Source organism: Globicephala melas, chromosome 2, assembly GCF_963455315.2.
Source record: "Globicephala melas chromosome 2, mGloMel1.2, whole genome shotgun sequence".
Classification (NCBI taxonomy): domain Eukaryota; kingdom Metazoa; phylum Chordata; class Mammalia; order Artiodactyla; family Delphinidae; genus Globicephala; species Globicephala melas.
In genome coordinates, this window is record NC_083315.2 from 29901406 (window position 1) to 29926252 (window position 24847).

The 24847-nt window shown below is 44.2% G+C and overlaps 1 protein-coding gene and 1 long non-coding RNA gene across 4 annotated transcripts in view; both read right to left on the minus strand.

The window, feature by feature from the left end:
* Positions 1-1684, minus strand: part of LOC115864551 (uncharacterized) — a 64763-nt gene extending 63079 nt beyond the window's left edge. For all 3 annotated transcript variants that reach the window (XR_009562811.1, XR_004043999.2, XR_009562810.1), the window contains exon 1: positions 1403-1684. This is a non-coding gene — a long non-coding RNA (uncharacterized lncRNA). The remainder of the gene's footprint in view (positions 1-1402) is intronic.
* Positions 1685-9243: 7559 nt separating this feature from the next.
* On the minus strand, positions 9244-22094 carry SNRPA1 (small nuclear ribonucleoprotein polypeptide A'). Its single transcript, XM_030878373.2, has 9 exons — positions 21938-22094; positions 20196-20343; positions 19117-19195; positions 15086-15132; positions 14694-14796; positions 14028-14107; positions 13543-13618; positions 12799-12892; positions 9244-9652 (listed from the first exon to the last, which is right to left on the minus strand). Exons 1-9 carry the CDS (start codon positions 22017-22019, stop codon positions 9594-9596), a joined length of 768 nt encoding a protein of 255 aa, XP_030734233.1. The 5' UTR covers positions 22020-22094; the 3' UTR covers positions 9244-9593.
* Positions 22095-24847: the final 2753 nt, after the last annotated feature.

Here is a 24847-nt window from a genome sequence, read left to right on the forward strand (position 1 = left end):
CCTGTTGCCGAAGCTGCGTTTGCTCTACAACAGCAGAGGGCTGGGAAATAACTTTCGGGAAAAGTGTGCCGACCCTGGCCCGGAAGACAGTGGTTTAGCAGCAACAACAGCGTGCCTGGGTGCACGCTCAGCCCAGCCAGCCCCTGTGCTCTACCTGTCATCCCATTTAATCCCCTCCCCACCCTAAGAGGGAGAGACTTCAATATTCCCATTTTACAGATGAGAAAACGGAGGCCCAAGTGTTGGAGCCAGCTTTGAACCCGTGTTGTGATTTCAAAGTCACATCTCAACCCAGATTTCTAGAAGGTGGGGGTCCAGGCACTGGGGACCCTCCCTCTTCCACACTTAGAGTTGTGCTCCAGGGCCCACCATCCCAGAGGCTGCTGGATGAACACATTTAATCCACTTATTCTGCACCCACTCAGCGCTTGGCTGTTGCTCTCTTGCTGCTGCTGACACTTCAGTCAGCTGAGGTTGTACAGGTTACTCATCACCACCTGCCCACCCTGCCCTCCTGTGGGGCAGGGCCCTCCTTGCCTCGTTATTCTAAATCCTTAGCTCAAAAAGTCTGCAGAACTGCATTAAAAGAGCCCTGCTCGCCTGTGTGGAGGCCTTGACAAGGGGAAGGGAGGGGAAGTTTTGGGGTGGCCTCTTTACTGAAGGGACATGAAAAGGGACACTATTTATGTCCCTAATGGGACTCAATGTGAAGCTAAGAGCCTTGTCCCATAGAGAAATAAAAGCCCCCCACCCTTCACCTGTGAAAGCAGCTCAGGCGCTATGGTACCCTGTCTGCCTGTCTGGCCCGTCCATATTTGGTCTGTGAACACCTCCGGGGCAGGCCTCTGCCTTCTCCTCTCTGTGTCCCCTGAGCCTGCACACCGTGGGCCTTCAGAGCCTCAGGGACCTCACCCCACCCCGACCATGGCCAGAAGCCTCCAGCCATCAAAATGCCTGTGGAGTCACTTTGGCCCAAGCACTGCTGGGTACCTTAGCCCCGTCTAAAGAACAAGCCATACCATGTGGCTTCCCCAGAGTTCAAGCAGCAGGATCTGGGGGTTCTGTCTGGCTCCACACTTCCTCACTGTAGCCCAGTTACCTCCCTTCTCTGAGCCCCCGTCTTGTCCTCTAAATGGGGACATGGATTGCTACCTTAATGGGACTAATTCTGTGAGGACTAATTTGGGTGATCCTAGAATTTACAGCTGGCCCCAATAGATACCGCTTGAATCCATTCGGATCTCCAGATTAAACTGGAGTCTCCAGTGTTATCTGGAAGTTCTTCCGTGAAGCTAGACGAAACCCACACAGTTGCGGTTCCAGCGTCTCCACTTAGCCAGCTGGACAGAAAACCCAAAGTGGCTCAAACAGGCTAACAAACAAGCACGAGAGAATGACTTACGTAACTAAGTCCACAGGTGGACGGTTTACGGCAGGGCTGCACCTGGAGCTCACGGACGTCAGCAGAAACGGTCTCTCCCCGCCTCTGGGTTCTGCTTACTGGTGTCATCCTCACAGGCGGCTCTACCTTGATGGGAGCAAGACGGCCACCAACTGCCACAGGCTGAGGTCAAGTCCCCTCCAACTGCCCCGGACTGACCTCGCGTCCCCACCAGCTGCTGCGGGCTGACTTCGCGACCCCTCCAGCTACCGCGGGCTGGGCAAGCGAAACACAGCTTCTCTTCTCCAGGATTCCAGCACAAGGCCCCACCCTGCGCCCTGATTGGTCACTAGCCCACCCCTGAGCCAATCACGGTGGCCAGGGAGGATGAAACATACTGATTGGCTAGGTCGAGGTCATGTGACTATCCTCTCCGGGAAACTTGCTGGCTGTTCACCCTTTGTGTGGGGTGGGAGACAGGGTGATACGAAGAGAGCAGGGGTGAGGGAGCAGCTGCTGCGTCCTCTGTGCTCAGTTTCCTGGGAGGTACCTGCTCACATCCTCCTCCCACACCCCTTTGTCCTCTGTTTACAAAAGAATTCATGATGCATTTCTTCTCTTCCCAAGCCCCGTTTCACCCACCAACACCAAAAATGAGCAAGACTTCCCTGGTGGCGCAGTAGTTAAGAATCCGCCTGCCAATGCTAGGGGACACGGGTTCGGACCCTGCCGGGAAGATCCCATATGCCGCGGAGCAATTAAGCCCGTGCGCTACTGAGCCTGCGCTCTAGAGCCCGCGAGCCACAACTACTGACGCCTGCGCTCTGGAGCCCGCAGCCCGCAACTACTGACACCTGCGCTCTGGAGCACGCGTGCCTCAACGACTGACACCTGCGCACCTAGAGCCCGTGCTCCGCAACAAGAGAAGCCACCGCAATGAGAAGCCAGCGCACTGCAACGAAGAGTAGCCGCCGCTCGCCCCAACTAGAGAAAGCCTGTGCGCAGCAATGAACACCCAACAGCAGCCAAAAATAAATAAATAAATTTGTAAAAAAATAATAAAAAAAAAAAAAGAGGGAGGATTGGGGATCCCCTTCCAGCCTCAAGGCTTGGTTTCTGTGTCCCGTTACAATCATTTATTCAGTCAACAAACATCCACTGAGCACCTACTACATGCTGCTATGGGTTCTCAGGACTGTTAGTTGTTCTGAGTAGTGGGTATCACCCAGGAGCCTCCGAAAGGGAACAAGTTTTGTGTGATGAAGCATCTGGAGGTGAGCTTCCAGTCCCGCTCTGCCACCCACCGTGTGGCCCTGAGGAATTCCTCCTCCTTTCTGGGCTTCTGCTTTCTCATCTGAAGAGGCACTGGGGAAAATGAGTTCCTGGAGCCCCCTCAGCTCCGACATGCTGTGGTTGGGTCTTAGAACATGTCTCTCCAGCTGAGTCAGCCGATGAGCACCGTGGAAAATAGCCACAACTCTCCCATGGCAGAGCTGGGCTGAGTTGAGTCCACAATCACACAGCTGTGCATCTAAATCCTTCCCCTTCATGGCTGCTGAGAGCACCCAGGGCAGAGGAGGATCAGCTCTTTCCGTGCCTGTGAAGACCCCCAGCTCTAGGTCCCTATGAGCTTGCCCAATGCTGCTGCTGCCCCAGGAAATCTTTTGGGGCATTTGTGATTCCCAAGTTCTCCCACTTGAAGTCAAGTTTGGGGCTCTCAAAGGGAAATAGAGGGAGGCCACATGGAGGGGAGGAGAGGATGGTGTGGAGGTTCCATGGAGTCCATCCATCATCCACCTCCCTCTCTGCTTCCCTTTCTCTGTCACAGATGAAATTGGTCATGGCTCCCTGGAAGAACAGAGACCCCTGATGTGTTGGTGGGGAAGGGAGGGATCCCTGTGAGGCAGGCTCAGCGGGGAGACTGTTTTCTTCTGGACGAGTCTAGTTTCTCTTCACTCTGAACATTTGGAGACGTCAATTAATAGCCCTGGTCATTCTGTCACTTATTGTCAGGTCACCCTATTAATCAATCCATTTGTTCCCTCCTTTATTTAGATCATGCTGTTTGGTTTTTTTTTTAAGCAAGAAGGGTGATTTATGAGAAAACAGGGAACCTAAGAACAGAGAATGGATTAGCTGTCTTTCCAGAAGACTGGAGCTGCAGCTGGTGAGACATGAGACGCCAGGTCTGCTGTGTTTCTTCCACCCTCCTGGGGCCATATGTTCACTCACCTCTGCTTCCATTTGCACAGCACTAGGTCCTCCTGTCTTTAAGTCTATTGGTTTCTCTCCAGTTCCACTGCCAGGGCCCTGGTCTAAAGTACTATCTGAAAAACTGAAATGACCTCCTAATGTTTCTCCCCACATCCACTCTGCTGTTCTCACTACAGCCAGGGTGATTTATTAAAAATGGAAAATGTACTCAGTGGTTTTCCACTGCTCCTAAGATAAACATCAAAATATTAAGCCTGGGGGCTTCCCTGGTGGCGCAGCTGTTGAGAGTCCGCCTGCTGATGCAGGGGACACAGGTTCGTGCCCTGGTCCGGGAAGATCCCACATGCTGTGGAGTGGCTAGGCCCGTGAGCCATGGCCACTGAGCCTGCGTGTCCGGAGCCTGTGCTCTGCAACGGGAGAGGCCACAACAGTAAAAGGACTGCGTACTGCAAAAACAAAAAATCTCAAGCCTGGTATGGAACTGGATTACAATTCACCCACATTCAATGCACTTTGCTGTCGCTCTCCTCTCACTGGAGGATTATACAGCCCTGCCCTTTGTTTCTCCAGTCACGGCAAAGGGGTTGATGAACAGGGAAAGAAATGTGAGCACACCCTTCAGAACCAGTGCATGATTTTCCTCTTTCCCTGGCAAAGGCGGTATCCAGATAGAGACTGCTCCATCAACCCAAGTCCAGAGGGAAGATGACACGGAGCAGAGCCTCGTGAGCACGTAGCATGAGTTCTTTGGTCTGGATGAGGGTTTGCTCTCTAGCCACTGCTTTTCTTACATGTATTACATTCATATGGTTTCTCTAGAGAGGGCTGGATTTTGGTATTTCTCTTCCTTCAGGTCAGTTATGTTCTGTTAAATCCCAAGTTGTTTAGGGTCTGGTAAAATAGATTCTCTTGAGGGCAGGCTTCATTAAGAAGAATAAAATGTTGTGGGCCTATTTCAAAACAGTTTCTTGTTCCCCTGCTGGACATGCAGCACACTGTCTCCAATTTTTCAGAGTGAGAATCTGGTAGGAATTCTGAAGCTAAGACTCACAAAAGTGGGTGAGGTTCTAAGACCCTCCCTAACACTGGGCCCCCCTAGAGTTTGTATCTCTTACACCTGCTGCACTGAGCCTCCAGCAATTTGTCAATCGCGGTTCAGGTTTCCTCCCTGGTGTCCATGGAGGTTTCTGCTTGCACATTTCTGCTTCAGTAAATGAGATTCTTTGTACCTACCTGTCTGTCTCTCTGATTTGGGGGCCGGCAATTTGCCTGTGACCTCAATTCTTTGATAGATCTAACAAAATTTACTGATTTTCAGTTTGTTTAGTTTTTTACTTGTTGTTAGAATGGCAACTTCCAAATTCTTCACATGCTGAACCAGAAATGAAGTCTGAATTGTTTTTTGTTCCTTTATTTCCCTGTGAAAGCTTTGCTTTATTCAATTGTTATCAATAAGTCTTTCTTCCCTTCATTCTTAATTCCTAATTATTTTTTATACCATGATTTGTCTAATTATTCCTTCTTTGATAGATATTTGATGACATCCAGTTTCACTATTATAAACAATGCTGCAGTAAGATTCATGTATATAATTTATTACAGTGATATCTAACTGCTCAGTTTGCCTTGCTTTCTTTTAGTCAGCGAGCATGAGTCATATTTTTAACATTTCTTTTGTGGGGATTATTTGCTTTATAGGGAAGTTAATGCTGTCACTGAATAAAGACTCTTATGAAAAAACTGGACTTCAAGGTGGTCCATCTCAGTATTCTAGTAAAAAAAATCGTGAAATTTAGTATTATGCTCACTCCATCACTTTTTAACAAATTAGTAATATTTTTTAAAGAATAAAAAAATACTTCATTCATCACAATATAATCTCTGAACAACACATCCTAAACTCAGGCTTATGTGGAAAGAGTGTACGTGACAGTTAAGGGATGGGACAGACTCCAAATTTAAATTTAAATTTAAATGCCTCTACTCTTTTTGTTCAGGAAAAGTATGATTTTCTTTTGCCTTTAAAACTTCTGAGTCTAGGGGCTTCAGAGAGGATGAGATATTGCTGTTGCACCTGTTTCTCTTTCACTGTAAGGCTGCATCTTATAAAGATAGTAGAATTGGGCATGGTGCAATAGATGTAGGTGTTTTGGGTCAAACATTCAAAGTAATGAACCCATGATAGGGATCTACAACTTTGATTCTCAATAGAGAATATCCTTTGATTTCCCCGTTTCCATCCATGATTACTAGTAGAAATTCACCCACGTTAGGAGATGTGGTTCTGCTGATGGTGTCTAGCTTGAACATCAGTAGTCAAGGCTGCCATGTCCATGGGTGGATTAGAGTTGACCTCCTGATGACCTCTGCACTTGGCCATTGACGACGGGAAAATAAGAATTTAAAACAGCTCAGTGTTAGACATACTCATTGTAGAGAGTTTGATTTGGTAAACCTAAGGGAGTACATGGAAAATGGAACAGTTTTTACCATCCATAAAATTTGCAAAATTCTGATCTTTAAAAAAAATAACACTTTTCCCCCATGTATATACAAATGAAATTTCTATCCCTCTTTTTATTTTTAAAATTGCTTCCATTTATCTGATGGACTTATGTTTTAATCTGGGTTCTAAGAAGTGTGAAAGAACATCTTCGTCATTCAGATAAAGAAGCCATGACTTTCTTTGATTGGGGTTCTTTGATTTAATTTTTGATATTAAGCTATATGAGCTGTTTGTATATTTTGGAAATTAATCTTGTCGGTCACATCATTTGCAAATATTTCCTCCCAGTCTGTAGATTGTCTTTTCATTTTGTTCATGGTTTCCTTTGCAAAAGCTTTTAATTAGGTCCCATTTATTTTTATTTCCATTACTCTAGGAGATGGATCCAAAAAGATATTGCTGCGATTTATGTCAGTGTTCTGCCTGTTCTCCTCTAGGAGTTTTATAGTATCCAGTCTTACATTTAGGTCTTTAATCCATTTTGAGTTTATTTTTGTATATAGTGTGAGGTTTTGTAATTTCATTCTTTTACATGTAGCTGTCCAGTTTTCCCAGCAACACTTATTGAAGAGATTTTTTTCTCCACTGTACATTCTTGCCTCCTTTGTTGTAGATTAATTGACCACAAATGGGTTTATTTCTCGGCTTTCTATCCTGTTCCATTGATCCATATATTTTTGTGCCAGTACCATACTGTTTCGATTATTGCAGCTTTGTAGTATAGTCTGGAGACCACAAGCATGATTCCCCCACCTCCATTCTTTCCATCTGTTTATACGGTCTTCAGTTTCTTTCATCAGCATCTTACAGTTTTTGGAGTACAGGTCTTTTGCCTCCTTAGGTAGGCTTATTCCTAGGTATTTTATTCTTTTTGATGCAATGGTAAATGGAATTGTTTCCTCAATTTCTCTTTCAGATATTTCATTGGTAGTGTATTGAAATGCAACAGATTTCTATGTATTAATTTTGTATCCAGCAACTTTACTGAGTTCATTGATGAGCTCTAGTTTTCTGGTAGCATCTTTAGGATTTTCTACGTATAGCGTCATGTCATCTGCAAACAGTTTAACTTCTTTGGAGAGCTCAGGCAGGGAAGTGTGGAGCAAGGCCAGGCTGGGGTGAGCGGTCCCTGGAGTGGAGCAGGGTTCTCAGGAGATACTTTTCTTCCTCTCTCTTTCCCTCCCCCTCTCCTCCCTCCCTCCTCGGTTGTTGGTGGGGGTGGGGGATCAGCCAGCTGGCAGGGGAGGGGGCAGCTCAGGGGCCTGTAGCCCTCTGGAATTGCTGTGGCTTTTCTGCAGTCTTGTGCTTTGGTCATGTCATGGGATTGTAAACCTTTCCTGTTGGGAGCTTTGAAAGATGAGGGAGCTTTGAAAGATGAATCATGACTGGGGAGGGTGTAGGGAGGTCCATCAGGGAAATGCCCCCAAACTGATGATGGACACAGCACTAGCAATCAAAATATTGAAATCCAACCTGAGTGAAAACCAGACCCAAGTCTGAGCTCACGCCAAGTACCTACTCCACTGTCAAGAGCTGAAGTGTTACCACCGGGCTTTTTGAACATTATCCCCTCCATCAGAAGCTGCAAGTGTCACTCAGACACCCAGTAGGCTGGCCTCTGCCAGGGAGGCCTTTTCAGTGCCGCCAGGGGCTGAGTATAAATCCTGGTTCCTGACAGCACAGGCCCTTCCTGACATGGCACAATCATCCAGAAAAATGATTTGCTAAAGAAGAGGCAGGTAAGACCACACTTTACCTCCAAAGAGAAAGAGAAGTGCTTTTTGTAATCAATCAGTAAACAGATCATAGGGGATGGCCCCGGAAGGAGTTGAAGGTGTAAGGAAGGGGTGAGCCGTAAGGCTAGAAATCCTGAGTGCTATCCTCCGATGGACAGCTCCTGGGAACCTGCTAGAAGCACAGAGCCTCAGGCCCCACAAAAGACCCTGCACTCTGGCAAGACCCCCAGGGTTCACAGTGCACTGGAGTTGGAGAGGCACTGGTCTAGGGTTGTACTGAGGAAATCTAAAGGCCAGGTCCTCCTGATGCCCAAGCTCCATCTCCTTTCTGAAGCTTTCTGAAGGCTCTACCCATTCTTTTCTCTTCGTTGCTACTGCACTGAGGTTTAGCCCCACTACTGTGTGAGGTTCTGTCTCCCCAGTTAGACTGTCAGCTCCTCCAAGCAGGAGTTTCTTCGTGTCCCAGGCATCTTGTATATGCCTTACACGAACAGCAACTAGTCCATCAGCATCACCCCAAACTGTTTCAGGGCCTATTTAGAGGAGTGCTTCTCACATTTAGAAATCATCCAGGGAGCTTTAAAAAACAACACAAACACCAGCAGATGAGAAAAGATGGCTGGCGAAGGCACTCCCCTCCACCACCCTGATTTTTATTTATTAAAAAATTTATTTTATTTATTTTTGGCTGCACTGGGTCTTCGTTGCTGCGCACGGGCTTTCTCTAGTTGCGGCGAGCGGGGGCTACTCTTCATTGCGGAGCGTGGGCTTCTCACTGCAGTGGCTTCTCTTGTTGCGGAGCACCGGCTCTAGGTGCGCGGGCTTCAGTAGTTGTGGCACGTGGGCTCAGTAGTTGTGGCACGTGGGCTCAGTAGTTGTGGCTCACGGGCTCTAGAGCGCAGGCTCAGTAGTTGTGGTGCACGGGCTTAGCTGCTCTGCGGCATGTGGGATCCTCCTGGACCAGGGCTCGAACCCGTGTCCCCTGCATTGGCAGGAGGATTCTTAACCACTGCACCACCAAGGAAGCCCCACCTTGATTTTTAGATTCGCCCAAACTGGCCACAGCAGGGTGTTAGGACTGTAATGGGCACCCAGGAGCTGGACACCACGCCTTAGTGGGCTGCCGGGCAGCCCCAACTCCTCCACTGCGTCCTCAGCGCTGGAACGTGCTGCTGCTTTGCACAAATCCCACCAACTGACAGGCAGACATCACATCCCCTCAAACTGTCCCAACCAGCAGTTCATCGTTTGCATGTTTGTACATAGGGTTAAATAAAAACTTTAAAGGATGTTGACTTCTGTAAAGCCCTAGAGCCTGGCTGCCTTTAACAAAGCTCTTGTTATTTTTCATGCAGAAAAAAAATGCACCCAAGATCGCAAATTCTGACAATCAGTGGCAGCACACAGATAACTGTAAGTTTTATTATGAATTTAAAAACCTAAACATTTCATGAGGACTGGGAAGCCTACCCACAAGATCTGCCCTCCTGCATTTCCAACTCCCACACGTCCAGGCCTCACCACACATACACCCCAATGATGTGCAATCCGCAGCACAGCACGTCCTTTATTTGCACTATTGATAGAAAACTGGCATTTAGATTTCAAAATTTTTATTACAAAATTACCAGCAGTCTTAAGCATTTCAACAATGCTTATGAACTCTACCTTGCTGACACAAACAAAGCTGTTCAAAAAGCAGGACCTGTCTGAAGTGGACTCTTGTATGTCCTGAGATCCTTAGAGGCCACCCTGCTCAGGACCCATTTGTGACTGTGTCTTCTTCCATCTCCTCTTCACCATCATCAGTGGGGCCTAGAGAAAAACACAAAGCCGGAAGTAATATCAATTTTAGAGAACGTGCTTGCTCAGTGTGTGAGCGCCCATCCGTGAGGCTGCTGTGTGCCAGGCCCTGGGCAACGTACAAAAGCCCAACAGCGGCCTCTGCCTTGAGGAGTTTAGGGTCTGGAGACCATCTATCTTTGGCAGGTATTGGAAAGGATTGTCAGTTCCTAAGAGGAAAGGTCACAAAGGTGTTTTATGCAAGTCAAACTCTTTGCCTGCCATTCTAGTCAAGCTGATAACTCTTTTTTTTTTTTTTTTTTTGCGGTACTCGGGCCTCTCACTGCCGTGGCCTCTCCCGTTGCGGAGCACAGGCTCCAGACACGCAGGATCAGCAGCCATGGCTCACGGGCCTAGCCGATCCACGGCATGTGGGATCCTCCCGGACCAGGGCACAAACCTGTGTCCCCTGCATCGGCAGGCGGACTCTCAACCACTGCACCACCAGGGAAGCCTGATAACTCATTTTTTATAAACACAAAAAGCTTACACTTTGTGTTTTGTTTTTGCCACTACTATGGGCAAAGAAACTGGGAACACTCAAAAAGATTTAAAAAAGGGGCGGGGGGGGGAATACCCACCACATGCTGGGGATAGTCAGTTAGTGACTATGTCTCTAAATTAAGAAAAATATGGCAACAACAATGAAACAGTTGTTATTTGTCAACAATTTATTGCAGATATTTTAGTCAATGTATTCTGATAAAGGAAATGTTTTAACCCTGTCAATGTTAGGGAAAATTTCTCATGTTTGTTTCTAGTTAGACCCAAACATTACATTTCTAGATACAGGAAGTGCTACTCAGAAGCCTGGGCCCACTGAAATTGACAGAACCAGGAACAATCTCCATCTTCCTGTCCTCAATGTGCCCACACGTTTAGATGACACTGAAAAATCCAAAGCTAGCCTAAGGCTCAAATAAAACACTTTAGGGGAAGCAAATTAATTCAGTAATTTTGTCATACTGCAGTCCCAATAAGCAATTAGACACCGCTTCCTCCCCCAAGCTGTTACCAGGGAGTCTTGAAAGCCTTTGACAGACCTGTATTGTTCTCAGGACCGCAGACCTCCTCCGGCATGGGGACTGCAGTCCTGCAGTCCCCAGAGGGGCTGGACTTGAGAGCTCACTCTGCTGCCCGTCTCACCACATTCCCCCCCATCCCTTGACCTTGGCTCACACTGTCCTCCTTCAGTCCAAGTGTGCAAGGATCTCTTAAGGCCAGTGCAGTTCCTTGCCCCGAGAATGCCATTCTGCCTTTGTCTAGTTCAGGGGTTCTCAAATATTTTAATTTTAGGACCCAAAGAGCTTTTGTTTAAGTAGATTACGTTTATCGATAGTATGTTAGAAAATTAAAAGTATTTTAAAAAACAGTAATTCATTAAAACAATAAATCTATTATATAGTAACAATGTTTATATTTTTATAAAATATAACAATACCAATATTTTCTAAAACAAAAATATTTAGTGAGAAAGTCGGCATTATTTTCTAGTTTTGCCCATCTCTGTAATGTCTGCCAAATAGCAGCTGGACCCGTGTAGTGACTTCATCATTCCACTTGCTACAGTATGTTGTTTTGATTGAAGGGTATGAAGAAAGTCAGCCTCACACAGACATGTAGTTAGACAAGGGAGGAGTATTTTAAGTCTTTGCAGGCAGTTGTGGATATTCTTTTCTGATACTATGCCCAAACTTGACAGAAGTGGTAGTTGTTTTTTTTTTTGGCCACACCACTTGGCTTGTGGGATTTTAGTTCCCCGACCAGGGACCGAACCCAGGCCCACAGCAGTAAAAGCCAAGTCTTAACCACTGGACTGCCAGGGAAGTCCTGAAAGTGGTAGTTTCTTAAAGGTTAGATTGCAGTGTGGAGTCTGAAACCTTATCAATGAACTTTTCATACTCTCTGACTTGAAAATCCACCGGTTTATTCTGTACTCTGAATGGATGCATAACTCTGTAACATCATTTGGAAAACATTGTTCACTGAGTTATACAGGTCTTCCAAATGTTGACCCATTTCTTTATATGTTATATAAAAAAAATCACATTCATTAATAGCAACAATTTCCGCAGAGAAGTCTGGAAGTACTGGGAAACTGTCAAGGTTACAATTGTGGAAAAAAATTTTCCCAGCTTTTAATTTCTGCTTGAAAATTTGATTATCATTGGTAACAAACACTAGCTGCTCTCCTTGAAGTGGCAAGCTCACTTCACGTTGGTGAAGCTGCCTGCCTCTCACCTGAGCCAGCACAAGCACAGGGAGCCAACCACCCATGTAGGCACAGAGGTGCTTTATGCACCCCCATTCCATCGTCACCCAGGAAACCAAAAATGTGTGCCCCAAGGCCCCAAGGACCACACGGATGAGAACCACTGGTCTAATTAACGTCTTACTCATTTTTAGCTTCAGTTCCAGCATTATTTCCCCAAGGAAACTTTCCCTGAGCTGCCAGTCTAGACAGAGGTCCCAGTTACATTCATATCAAACTTGTAATATGCACGGTCTAGGGTAGTTTTCACTTTATACCCAACTGTCCACCAGTCTGCCTGACACAAAGCTGGCATTTACTATCAGAAGGGCTCACACCCTATGCTCAGTGCTACCTATGAAGTATCTTACTTAGTGCTCCCAACAACCTTTTGAGGTTACCATTATCACTATCTCAGATTTAAAGATAAGGACACAGATTTAAGAGTAAGTAGAGATTGAGAAATTTACCCAAGGACAGAACTGGTGAAGCTAAGCTCTGACCCTCAGCCTGTCTGGCTCTGGAGCCTGTGTCCTCATCTGCTAAGCTAGCCTACATGGACAGGGGTCAAAGGCAACACGGTCACCTCCACTGTTCGCTTTCATTCCATGGCTATGAAATAATGTTTGTCTCAACTTTTACAAAAACCCCAGAGTCCTAGAACATAACATTCTTTAACAAATGATTTCTCTTCAAAGAGCATTTAAAGGCATTTTGTGTGGATTAGATTAGATGGTAATGAGGCACTATTGTAGCATTCTTGGGTCGTAGCATCTAAACTGTTTTGCAATCACTCCAAGTGTACCATTTGTTTTGCAATCACTCCAAGTGTACCATTAATTTGGAAATAAAGACAGAACATTGTTACCTGATCTGCGTTCTCTGCCAGGTATCTGACCGGACTGAAGCAAGCCCTTCAGCCGCTCCACTTCAGCCAAAGTTGATGCGTTTGCTATAGCATTCTGGATGCCAGGAGACAATGGAGACGGACAGTTACTTTCATCTAAGCCTCCACCACCCAGAAAACACTCAGGAATTCACACCGTCTTTTTGAGTTGGAAAATTAAATAGTTCTTTGTTGGGGGAAGAATTTTACTGGCACAGTGAAATCAAGCCCAAAACCAAATCATAAATTTCCAAAATTGGTAAACAGCTGTAGACCCTATTATAAGAGAGCAAATAATCGCTGCTCGTGTCCTAAAATCTTAGCTAATTGAAGTACCTATTTGGAATTATGCTACTGGATAATTTAGGAGGCAGTATTATAAAATTAGGATTTCTCATCAAGCAGGATCTTTCAGGTAGCAAATCTTTCAAAGTAAAAATTAAGACAGCACGCAAAGGGAACTAACTGTTCAAATAAAACACATCCTGGGAAAATGAGAAAGACCAGAGCTGCCTCCACTTTGACTGGCTCATATAATTAATTCAAGTCAAAGTCTGGTCATATGATATCTTTAAGCTAGTTTTTCCTTACACAAAAATACAGCTGGATTCTAACAACTGTGGGGAAAATTTGCAGTGTTTGATTTATTACTTGGGTTATTACATAATTTTGTGTCCTAAACCCATAACAGCTCACTCCAGTCCAAGAATCCTAACACATGATTACCTTGATTGCTTCCACATCCCCTGGAGATGGCCCACCTTTCTTTTTGTCAGTTGGCAAACCAGCACCTGGATTGAAACTTGGGAGGGGAGGGAAGTACAAAACTGTCAAATCCAGACCAATAGAAATTGCTTCTCTTTTACTTTCAAAAGCTTTTGAAAGTAATTCAACCAGTGTAGTATCTTATCTTTGTTAACAAACTGATACAAGAAACTCTCTCCTTCAGAAACACCACCCAGTTCATCTTCCTACAGAGAAAGGAGGACGTATATAATATCACACTAAGACTGAATACTGAAATATTTGCTCTGCTACCCTGGTAGAAATCTCATGTGATACATGGACCACTGATGGTCACGGATCATCATCACGCAAATTTAGTACTGTAGTAGTCACAGGTGTTTCATTTCATTTTGCAGGAGGCAAAATGCCAGACAGATAATGTTTCTGAAGGTGAAGTGGAGTGAAGTTGGACATCCGGATCTTACGTTTTGCTTCTCCTGGCAATATCCTTTGCAAGTTGTGCACCCCGTTTGCCCTTGAACATTTTCTCTGCTTCCTGACGCTCCTACAGCGACACCACACACATAGTTAATGGAAATAGGAATACCACATGCATTTAGATGCATTCCTCAGAAAACACGGAAGAAAACTCTCCTGGAATACTCTGGGCTGGTGAAAATACCACGAAGCCAATTTCACATTAAAAGGAGACACAGTGGTCGCCTTTCTGGTGAAGGTCCTTGAAGAAAGTTCCCTCTCCGAGTTTCAAGGAGGGGCTCTCAAGGAACTAAGAAGGTTAAAAAAAAAAAAAAATCCCCCAATAAAGGGAAAATCATTCTAACAATTAAAGGTACTGAAACGTGGATTACATTACACTCCCCACAGGGAGTGCATCTAAGCAGGCCGTCTGCTGTGACAGTGCCCACGGCGGCTCTGAGGCTGTGCCACCTCTAGAAAGGCCAGCCCCACACAAGACAACCGGAACTCAAAGTCCCACCATAAACACCGTATGCGAAAATTGACTTAGCGCCCCCTCCCCATTCTCATTATAAACCAATGATAAAAATCACTGGGCCATTTAAAAAGTCAGTAACGAAAGTATAAAGGAAAACACACCAATCTATAATGACTTACAACAGAGTAATACTTACTTTTAGTTTCACCTTCTGGAAATCCAGTACTCTGACTTGTGGAACTTTATAAATCACATATAGTCTGTAATGCTTCTTATTTGTTACAGGATTCCTTAGAATACTACAAGAAAAGGAACAATACAGTGCCAATGTTGTTCACAGCACAGCACTCAAGAGGTCCATTTTAATAAAATCTAATGAGTCCATGAAGTAAGGCAAAGTTCACTATTCTTCACATTTCAATGTCATAAGAACTTAACACTACGGAAATTTTAACATAGCCCAAAGGAAATACTTTCAGTATTTGTTTTTTAAAGGTACTTTTTACTAACTGATGACTTTAAGATCAAGGCTGGTAATGGTGTTATTTTAAAAGACTTTATTGTCACCACCACAAATAATTTCCATACCTTAAATAAGTCAATGATTTGAGAGATGCCAAAGGGTCCAGATCACCCTGTAAAATAACAGCCACAGGTAAGAACACGAATACCACACCCCATTTTGATACTGTGAAATGGTGGATGCCTTTGGAGCAAGGACTGATCTTGTCTTTTATGCATTTGTTTTTCCTGCCCCAGAACCGCACAACACTAGCACATCACAGATGCTTGGCACATTTCTACTGAATACCCTGGTTCATAAATTTGAGCTTCTTAAACTTAATATCTTGGCCACAACAGTTTCTGTCTCAACAGCAGAAGAGACCAAAAAAAAAAAAAAATCATTTCCTGTAGCAAGTTCAAAAGGACTACTGAGCTTAAAGCAGTGATTGAGAAAAGAAAGCAATGTGAAAACTGCTGTAACTTTTGAGCAAGTTGTTCACATAGGGAACCTCAAACCGTGATCTTGGTGTAAGGTGGTTTTTCCTGTTGGTGCCTGGGAGCAACACGGGTATGTCATCTTTGAGGGAAGGCAGCTTTATTCTAGGCGCCCCCAAACCTCTTCAAATAAAATTTTCAAGGACAAGGAGTACACTTAAAAAATAACGTATATATTGGGCTTCCCTGGTGGTGCAGTGGTTGAGAGTCCGCCTGCCGATGCAGGGGACGCAGGTTCGTACCCCAGTCCGGGAAGATCCCACATGCCGCGGAGCAGCTGGGCCTGTGAGCCATGGCCGCTGAGCCTGCGCGTCCGGAGCCTGTGCTCCGCAACGGGAGAGGCCACAACAGTGAGAGGCCCACGTACCGCAAAGAAAAAAAAAAAACAAACGTATATGGGAAGAAGGCAGGTTAGCTTTTGAATCTTCCCAAATTATGTCATAAAACACAGTGCTACAAGGATAGGAAAACCAAAATGTACAGTCAACTACAAGCAAACTAGATGAAAAGGTACTCTGGCAAGAACCTAACACAGAAGCCAGTGAGGACAAACTACTGTGAGAGCTACATGCCTTGCCTGGTGACAACATCCATAAAGGAAGAAGAGAGGAAAGGCAGAGAGGCGTCCAAGAGACCCGAGAACTCCAAAGCGACTGACAGGTACCCAGTTTGAGAAAGGATAGGCAAAAGATAGGCATGTCCCAATAATGAACACATTAAGTGTGTGATGATGCCTGAAGGGCTCGAGCAATCTGGGACTTCACTCCACCAGAAACCGTGCCCTTTCCAGAACAAAGCCCCACATGGAGGAGAAACTGCTAGAACAGATCTGAACTAAGTGGGACAGGGCCAAGAGGGACAATGAGGAAAAAAGTACAAGTAAAAGCAGGAGCGGGCAACACAGCCAGGTGCTCAGAAAGCTGCCACTTTTAAATACCTCACAACAGCATGGGAGGGAGCTCTAAAGCTTGCTACTGGCACACCATCACTAAAGGAAATCTAAAGAACAATCCAAAAAGGAACAAAGGAAGACAAATATTGCCTGACCTCACTTTTATGTGGAATCTCAAGAAAAGTCCAACTCACAGCAACAGAGTTGAATGGTGGTTACCAGAGGCTGAGGGGGTGGAGGAAAGGGGAGATGAGCTATTGATTAAAGAGCACAAACTTTCAGTTATAAGATAAATAAGTTCTAGGGATTTCAGGTACAACATTGCGACTATAGTTAAAAATAACATATGGTGTACTCAATATGATAAAAAAGTAGATCTCAAGTATTCTCACTGCACACACGAAAAGGTAACTAGGTGAAGTGGTGAATATGTTGGTCTGTGGTAATCATTTCACAATGTATACATATATCAAATTTCACATTGTACACCTTAAACATATATAATTTTCATTTGTCCATCATACTTCAATAAAGCTGCAAAACCAAAAGAAAGGAAGAACGGTAAATTTAGTCACACACACAGACACACATATGGACTGTGCAAAACACAGTGACGTCTTCACGGGGGGGTGGGGAGCGGTGAGATGGTTAAGGTGCCACATTATTCAGGAGGTAGAGGTGCTGGTTAACTGCTTTACACTTGGATAAATATGGGTGTGCTAATTTCTAGGATGCTAAGAATAGAAACAGAGTCTATTTAATAATTAGTTAATCTCTAAACTATCAGAAGGAGAAGTGGAATGCCAAAAAAAGAGAGAGCAAGCAAAACAGGAGAGAAAAAAATTGCAGATAGATGGAACAAATAAAAAATTCTAGAAAAGAAAGAAGATAAACTCAAATATACCAGTAATTACATTAAACATAAACAGACTATTTCATTTAAAAGTCAGACTTCAGACTGGATTTAAAAAAAGAATCCTATCATATGCTGTTTTCAAGAGACAAATCTAAAATATAAGTACAGAAAAACAATGTAAAGTTAGGATGAAAAAAATGATTATGCAAATACTAATTGAAAGAAAGCTTGTTTTGGTATACTGCAGCAGATAAAATAGACAACCAGGGTAAAACAGCACTAATAAGATGTAAAGAGGGTCACCACACATAAAAGGTTTATTTCATCAGTAAGATACATAAAATTTGGATATATCAAATAAAATAACATAAAAATATATAAAACTAAAATTGACAGAACTCCAAGGAAACAGTCAAATCCACTATCATGCAGGATTTTAATACACCTCTTTCGGTGACTGATCGGACAAACAGCCTTCATCTTTGCAAACAGCTTTAAACACAATTACAACACACAGAATATACTGCCCCCATCATGCCACAAGTTCCCTATGAACGCACATACCTCATATAGTTTAGAAAGGACATGCCCTCAGATCAGTGCTTTCTTACTTTTGGAGTCAAGTACTCCTTTGGGAATCTGAAAGAAGCTTATAGACCTCGTCCACCAGGAAAGGAACAATCAGGGAAATAGGGAAGGGAGGGGTTAAGGGCATAATAACCTTAAATCAAGTTATATCATATGAACTTAAACATCCAGTATTTAAGTGAGAAATTTAGGTTGCAAAACAATGTATAGTATAAGCTCAATTTTGTTAAAAATTATACACAGAGCAGAAATTTAAAAACATAAGAATAATCATTTCCAAATAGAGAAAATGAAACTTGCCCCCTATCTTATAAGAAACTGGATTTCAGGGGCTTCCTTGGTGGCACAGTGGTTAAGAATCCACCTGCCAATGCAGGGGACACAGGTTCGAGCCCTGGTCCGGGAAGATCCCACATGCTGAAGGGCAACTAAGCCCCTGAGCCGCAACTACTGAAGCCCGTGCACCTGGAGCCCATGCTCCACAACAAGAGAAGCCACCGCAATGCGAAGCCCGCTCGCCACAACTAGAGAAAGCCCACACGCAGCAACGAAGACCCAACGCAGCCAAAAATAATAAAATAAATAAATAAGTTTATAAAAAAATAAAGAAAGTATAATGGTTTTTTTTTAAAAAAAAAACAGATTTCAAATGGATCGTTGATCTAAATGTGGAGGAAAACAATAATTTCTCGAATAAAACTCTCCAACAAAATTTAATGTATGTCACATATGTAATTTTCTAGTAATGACATTAAAACAGGAGAAACTAATTTTAATAATACATTGTTTTACCTATTTTCCAAAATATTACCATTTCAATGTCAGTTTAAAAAAATTGATAGTTTATATTCTTTTTTTTTTGTACTAACGCTCTAGAATCTGTAGTGTATTTTATATTCTAGTATATCTTAATTCAAAGTAGCCACTTGTGGCTAATAGCTACCATACTGGACACTGTGATTCTAGAAAACAGAATATGTGAGTTTCTTTATGACCCTGGGGTAGGGGAAGCTTAACAGAATTCAAAAGTACTAATAACAACAGACTGATGAAATGGATTATGCTTGAATTAGGAACTTCTCTATCAAGACCCTAAGAGAGTCAAAAGGTGAGCTAGAGAGTGGGAAGATATTTGCAACACATAACCAAAAAAGGCCCTTTTCCTGAATTAAGAAAAGAAAAAGGATGATGAGATAATTTTCTGGATTTTCCAAGTTTTCTATAAAAGGCATGTAGTACCTTTAACTCCTCCCTGCAAATACGTTTTTCCCCTGTTCAACTTACCAATTCCACAAGACTGTTGTTGGTGAGAATGAGTTCTGTCAGACAGGGCAGAGCCTGATCAAGTCCCTCACCTATACGGCTAAAATAAAAAGAAAAAATCTTAATGAAAGTAAAAATTAAGTAAGCTAACAACTTCATCTAAGCCCTTGCCCAGAGGACTTCAAAGCGGGAAGAACCTTAGAGATCTTTCTTCCAACACTCTAACAGAAGGAAAATGAGGCACAAAGAGGAAACTTGTCTGAGGTCACAGAAGTGGGATGATTTTAAAACCCATGCCTCCTGAAATGCCTCCTGAAAGCTGCCGGGGGCTCCTTCCACTGCTACACTATCTAATGAGACCTAACACGAAGAGAAAGTCCTGTGTAAATAGACTTACTTTGCTCATCTCAGGACTTGTGTGCAGGTAGCACAGAAATACAAGTGGTTCTGCATTCACAGCTCAAGCACAAGATACACCAACCAAACCACAACGGAATAGTTAACTCATGAGAAATACACCTATTAAAAAAATGCAACTCAACACCCAGAACTTCTTAAAGACATTGTCTATAGACCTTTAATAACTTTTCTCCAACAAAATTTACAGAGATGATGAACGTGGGTCAAAAAAAAATCTTAATTTCAATAAGCAATATTCTAAAAATCAGCTGCAGTTAAAGAAAAACAAATAGCAGAGGATTTGAGGTAGAATGAGATGTTCAGTCAAAAATATAATTGTTGAATTTTATGTTATCTCTTTAATATGACCCCTCTGATAATTTTAATTATTATTTTAGAAATCAACCAAAATATGTACAAAGCAGCATGTTTTTAACTTAAATTAGAAACTTACCATGAACATATATATATACACACAAGATTTCTGAATAAATGCAAATAAGACTAGACCAATGACAAATTAATCTCTGGATCTGTATGAGACAAGTGCAGCTCATTTTCCATTTAAGAAATATGTAGGTTAAAAAGAAAAATAAAGAAATATGTAGGTTTAACTGGCAGTATATACTGCAACTTCTTCAGGGAACTCTGCAACATTTACTCTAGGGGGAAAAAGCTACTTTCCACTGGTAGACAATTACCATATTCTGTTGTTGTTCACTAATAATGTTTTCAGTCTTCTCAACAAAGGAAAACCATCCAGTTTCCTGATTTCATTGTCAGAAAAATCAATGGCATCAAACTGGTCTAAGGTAGCGCCTAGATTTTCAATGACAGGAATTTTATACCCTGCAAAAAGGAGGAAAAAAAAACACCCACACAAGTATTAATATAATTAAAAGGCACCTAAAACATTAGCAGCATTTCATGTAATTGGACTCACAGCTAATGTTCCTTCCAAAAGTGTTTACCTAACACCTATGCCGTTGCCAGACACTGCCAGGTACTGGCACATAGTACAAGGAACAAGACAGTCACAAGTCCCAGCTGCCATGAAGCTTATAGTCTAGCAGTGGACATGAAGATGGCGATGGTGACAAGGGCAGTAATGATGAGAATACTTACTAGCAGTAACTAGTACCTAACAGTTTTCAAGAATATTTACAAGGTGCCTAATGCTGCTCTAAGCAAGGCCCCAGAGCTAGTGAAGTGGCCTAAGAGGACTTTACGCTGTGAGCTGCTTAACTGTCAGCGTCCAAACGTTGTTCACACATGGTGGACAACAGCCCTCAACCTCTTTTGCATCCCACAGGCCCGATTCCTAGAACTCATTGGGATGTCTTCATGATATCATGACAGTTCCCCCTTACTTCACCTCCCCCAGCTCAAACCCAGAGTTGAAAGTCAATAGTTCACACACAATGGTAAATCACCCTGTGGACAACTCAAATACTCCCTGATTTGTCTAACACGGGCATAATTATTGTGCTAAGTGCTCGGAGAAAAAAAGAAGTTAAACGAGCCAAGGTGAAAGCACACAGTGCAGAGCTGTAAGGGCTACATCAAAGTAAGTGCTGCACCAAAACAAGACTCCTCAACGTTGGGGTGCACTTCAGACTCAGAGAGAAGGCAGGGATCACCTGTGCCAAGACTGTGAAAGCGGTCGGTTACGCTTGAGTTGAACCTTTCTCTAAGAAACTTAGTTTCAACAAAACGAAAGTACTGGGTTTTGTCAGCAAACAAAAAAGCAAGCAGAAAGCAGAGCCCGCAGCCGTGCTGCTCCGGCGACCGCGCTTTCCCCGTGGGAGCGAATCTCAGGCCAAGACTAATTATCTTATCCCCGGAGAAGCCGCCCCTTAAAATGCTGACGAGCTGCACGCCGAGGCGGAAATCACTACAGGAACCTAACAGTTCGGGGGCTTCCGCGACCCTTCAGCAGGCACCGGGCAGCGCCAGCCTCGCTCCCACAGTCCGCTCTTTGCAATGTTCTGGTAAAAGGGGAAAAGACGACTGAAGCCAATGAGGAGCATATATCGGGAAGACAATCGCTTTTGTCCCGTACTTCGTCTCCTCGCTCCCTTACCCTGTCTACACTCTCACGACAACAAGTTAACGCGTCTCGCTCCGCACGAGGGTCGCAACCGCTAGATCGTGTATTTCCCGGTCCCGCAGCGGCTCAGGCCGCGAAGCCCGCCCGACTGGCCCGGCACAGGCCCGCGGTCCTACCGGAGCATCGCGGCGGCCCCATGTGTGCGGGGAGGAGCTGGGGTGAGGGGCGCCTCGGAAGGGCCGAGAGACGGCTTTTCGCCGACGACAGCGGGACCCAGCCCGGCTCGGAGCACGGGACGCAGGCCGCCGGCCACGCTCCGGCCCTGGCGCACGCGGCTAGGCCGGGCCGCCTGGCGGGCGGGGAGGCCGGACCGCCCGCCCCCGTCCGACTCACCCCGCAGGTCCAGCTCGCGGTCCCGCACGGCGTTGGTGTACTGCGCCGCCTGCTCTATCAGCTCCGCCGTCAGTTTCACCATCCTGCCACCTCCCGCCCACCTCGCCGCCCGCTCCTCTCGCCGCACTGACGTCCCGGCATGCCCCGCGCCCGCGCCCGCGCCCGCGCCAGGCAGCACCAATCGCCGCCGGCGTGCGCGGGCTGAGCAGCGTCCAGGCCGAAGCAATCGAGGAGCCACGCCCCTGGGCTCGGGCTCCGCTCTGGTTCTGGCTCTGTTCCTCTGGCACCGCCGCGGTCTGCAGGGACCCCGAGTCCAGACAGCTGTGTCCGCAAGTTAACAAAATGTGAAAGCCCCGAAAGGGAACTTTCTCGTGCATCCGTGCACCGTGAGGTGAAAGGGAGGCTGTGACTGTCCTCACTCCACCCGTGGGTCCAGTGATGGGTCCCGGATTTTGGCCCCCGGCGTACCAGATGAGGACGGGTTGGGGCGCCCGCCCCGGTCGAATTTGTGGTTAGGCCTGTACTCTACAGACAATTAGATATTCATGTTGAAGCCTGGTACACAGGAAAGCGCGCAGATCAGAAATCTGCAGCAGAGTGAGCACACCCGCGTGGCCGCCGCTGGCCGCCTAAACGAACACTATTCGGAAAACCTGCCCCCCTCACCCCTCCCCAAGGGCAACTGCGAATCCAACACCATAGATTAGTTTTGCTTGCTTTTGATATAGACTCATGCAATCTGGTTTTGTGCCTGGTTTCTTCGGCTCTGTGTCGTGCCTGGAATCCATCCAGGTTGCAGGCAGCAGAGGTTTGTTTACTTGCTGTTGTATAGAATTCCATTGTGTCTCTCACACCATAACTTATCCATTTTGCTGTTCATGGACATTAGAGTTTCCAGTTTGGGGCTGTTCTGCATAATGCTGCTATAAATTTTCATGTGCGTGGATCTGATGCACATGCATCTTAATTTCTCCAGGAGTGGAACTAATGGGACATAGGATGTGGTATCATCGATAGATAATGCCTGACGATCACTGCCAAGAGGCTGAAATAATTTCCACAGTCTCTAGTGGTGTGTTAGGGTTTCCATCACTTCCAACGTCAGCCTCCTTGGCACGGTCAGTCTTTATAATTTTAGCGATCCTGGTGGGTGTGTAGTGGTATTGCACTAATGCTTTGCTTTTCTCTAATAACTAATAAAGTTGAGGATCTTCTGTATATGTTGTCCACTCTTGATATCTTTTGCAAAGTGCCCATTCAAGTCTTTGCCCATCTTTTTCTGTTGGGTTGTCTGCCTTTTATTATTATTATTATTCATTATGGGATTTCTTTATATATTCTGGATATGAGTATACTCTGTGGTTTACCTTTCACTTTTTTTTTTTTTTTTGGTTAAAACTGCTTAAATACCAAAGACCTCACAGGGAGTGGAAATACTGTCCTCACATACATCCTCATTATAATCCATTTTGGTCTAGGAAAACATCTTATTCCCCAAATCACCAAATCATGATCTGGGCTGTAAATTGAATCAAAAGGATAAGAATGTGACTGCCTCTCCCATTTTGAAAAAGAAACAAGCTTTCAAAGGGTCCGATTCAAGAACAGACATCAGAAGAAGAACGTCTTAGCTCAGAAGCCCTGCCCATTGACAGTGTCTTTTGTCCTATCTTGGGGAGGACACTTTTACTATGGTCATGTAGGTCTGGGACCCAGAAAGGGTTTTCTGCTTACTGACCTTTTCACCGTTAATGAAAAGGTGTTGTTTAATGACCAGAAGTTTCTAATTTTTACATAGTTCAGTTTATGTGTATGTGTATTCACGTGTGTGTCTTGTTTGAGAAATCTTCCCTCATCTCCAAAATGTTTTTCTGTGTTATCTACTAGAGGCTCAGTTGTTTTATCCTTCACATTTAGTTCTCCAATTCCCCTGGAATTGATTCCTTTTGAACTTTCTATTGAAGCATGATATACATGCAGCAGACTGCAAACTACACACACCCAAGCAACTGACATCCAGATCAAGAACAGGAGATTGCACATTCCAGAAGCACACCTCTTGCCCTCTTCCAGCCACACCCTTGCCCCAATGGTAACCACTAATCTAACATCTTGCGTAGATTGGCTTTGCCTAGTTTTGTATTTATGCAAAATGCAATTGTACCTTATGCATCTCTTGCTTAACCTGTTTGTATGTAGATGTAGTTCATTTATTCTCGTTGTTATATAGTTTCTCACTGTGTGAATATTCCACAGTTTGTCTATTCTGCTGTTGATGAGCATGGGTAATTTTCAGTTTGGAGCTATTATAAATAGTGCACCTACTAACATTATAATAAATATCTTTAAGGGAACACATATACTGATATATACTTGGAAATAGACTTGTTGGGCCATAGGGTTTACTTACTTTCAGCTTAAGTAGATACTACTAATTTTCCAAAGTGGTTGTACCAGTTTATACTCCTTACTGACGTTTGGTATCGCCTGTCTTTTTAAGTTTAGCCATTCTGGTGGGTTGGTAGTGGTATCCCATTGTGGTTTTCATTCTATTTCTCTGATTACTAACACAGTTGAGAACTTTAAAAAATATATATTTATTGTCCATTTAATTAGCTTTTGTGAAGTGTTTGTTTAGGTGTTTTGTCTGGTTTTCTATTGGGCTGTCCTTTTTTACTGATTTGTAGGTGCTTTTTTTTGGATAGAAGTCCTTGTGAGATAAAAGTACAGTAACTATCTTCCCTCTCTCTGTGGCCTTTTCACTCTGTTAATGCTGTCTTTTGGTGAACAGAAGTTCTTAATTTTAACATAGTCTAATATACGAACTTTTCCCTATATGGTTAATGTTTTTTGAGTTCTCGTTAAGAAATCTTTGCCTATGCCAAAATTATAAATCTTTTCTTCTAAAAG

Bases quoted from the DNA above. Each gene is read 5' to 3' on its own strand.
- SNRPA1 (XM_030878373.2), bottom strand. From the start codon at position 22,019: ATGGTGAAACTGACGGCGGAGCTGATAGAGCAGGCGGCGCAGTACACC. The intron at 13,619-14,027 runs GTAAGATCCGGA...TCCCCTCCCAAG, and splicing joins ATTGCCAGGAGAAGCAAAAC to TTTCAATCCAGGTGCTGGTT. The intron at 12,893-13,542 runs GTAATCATGTGT...CCTGGCATCCAG, and splicing joins GGGATGTGGAAGCAATCAAG to AATGCTATAGCAAACGCATC.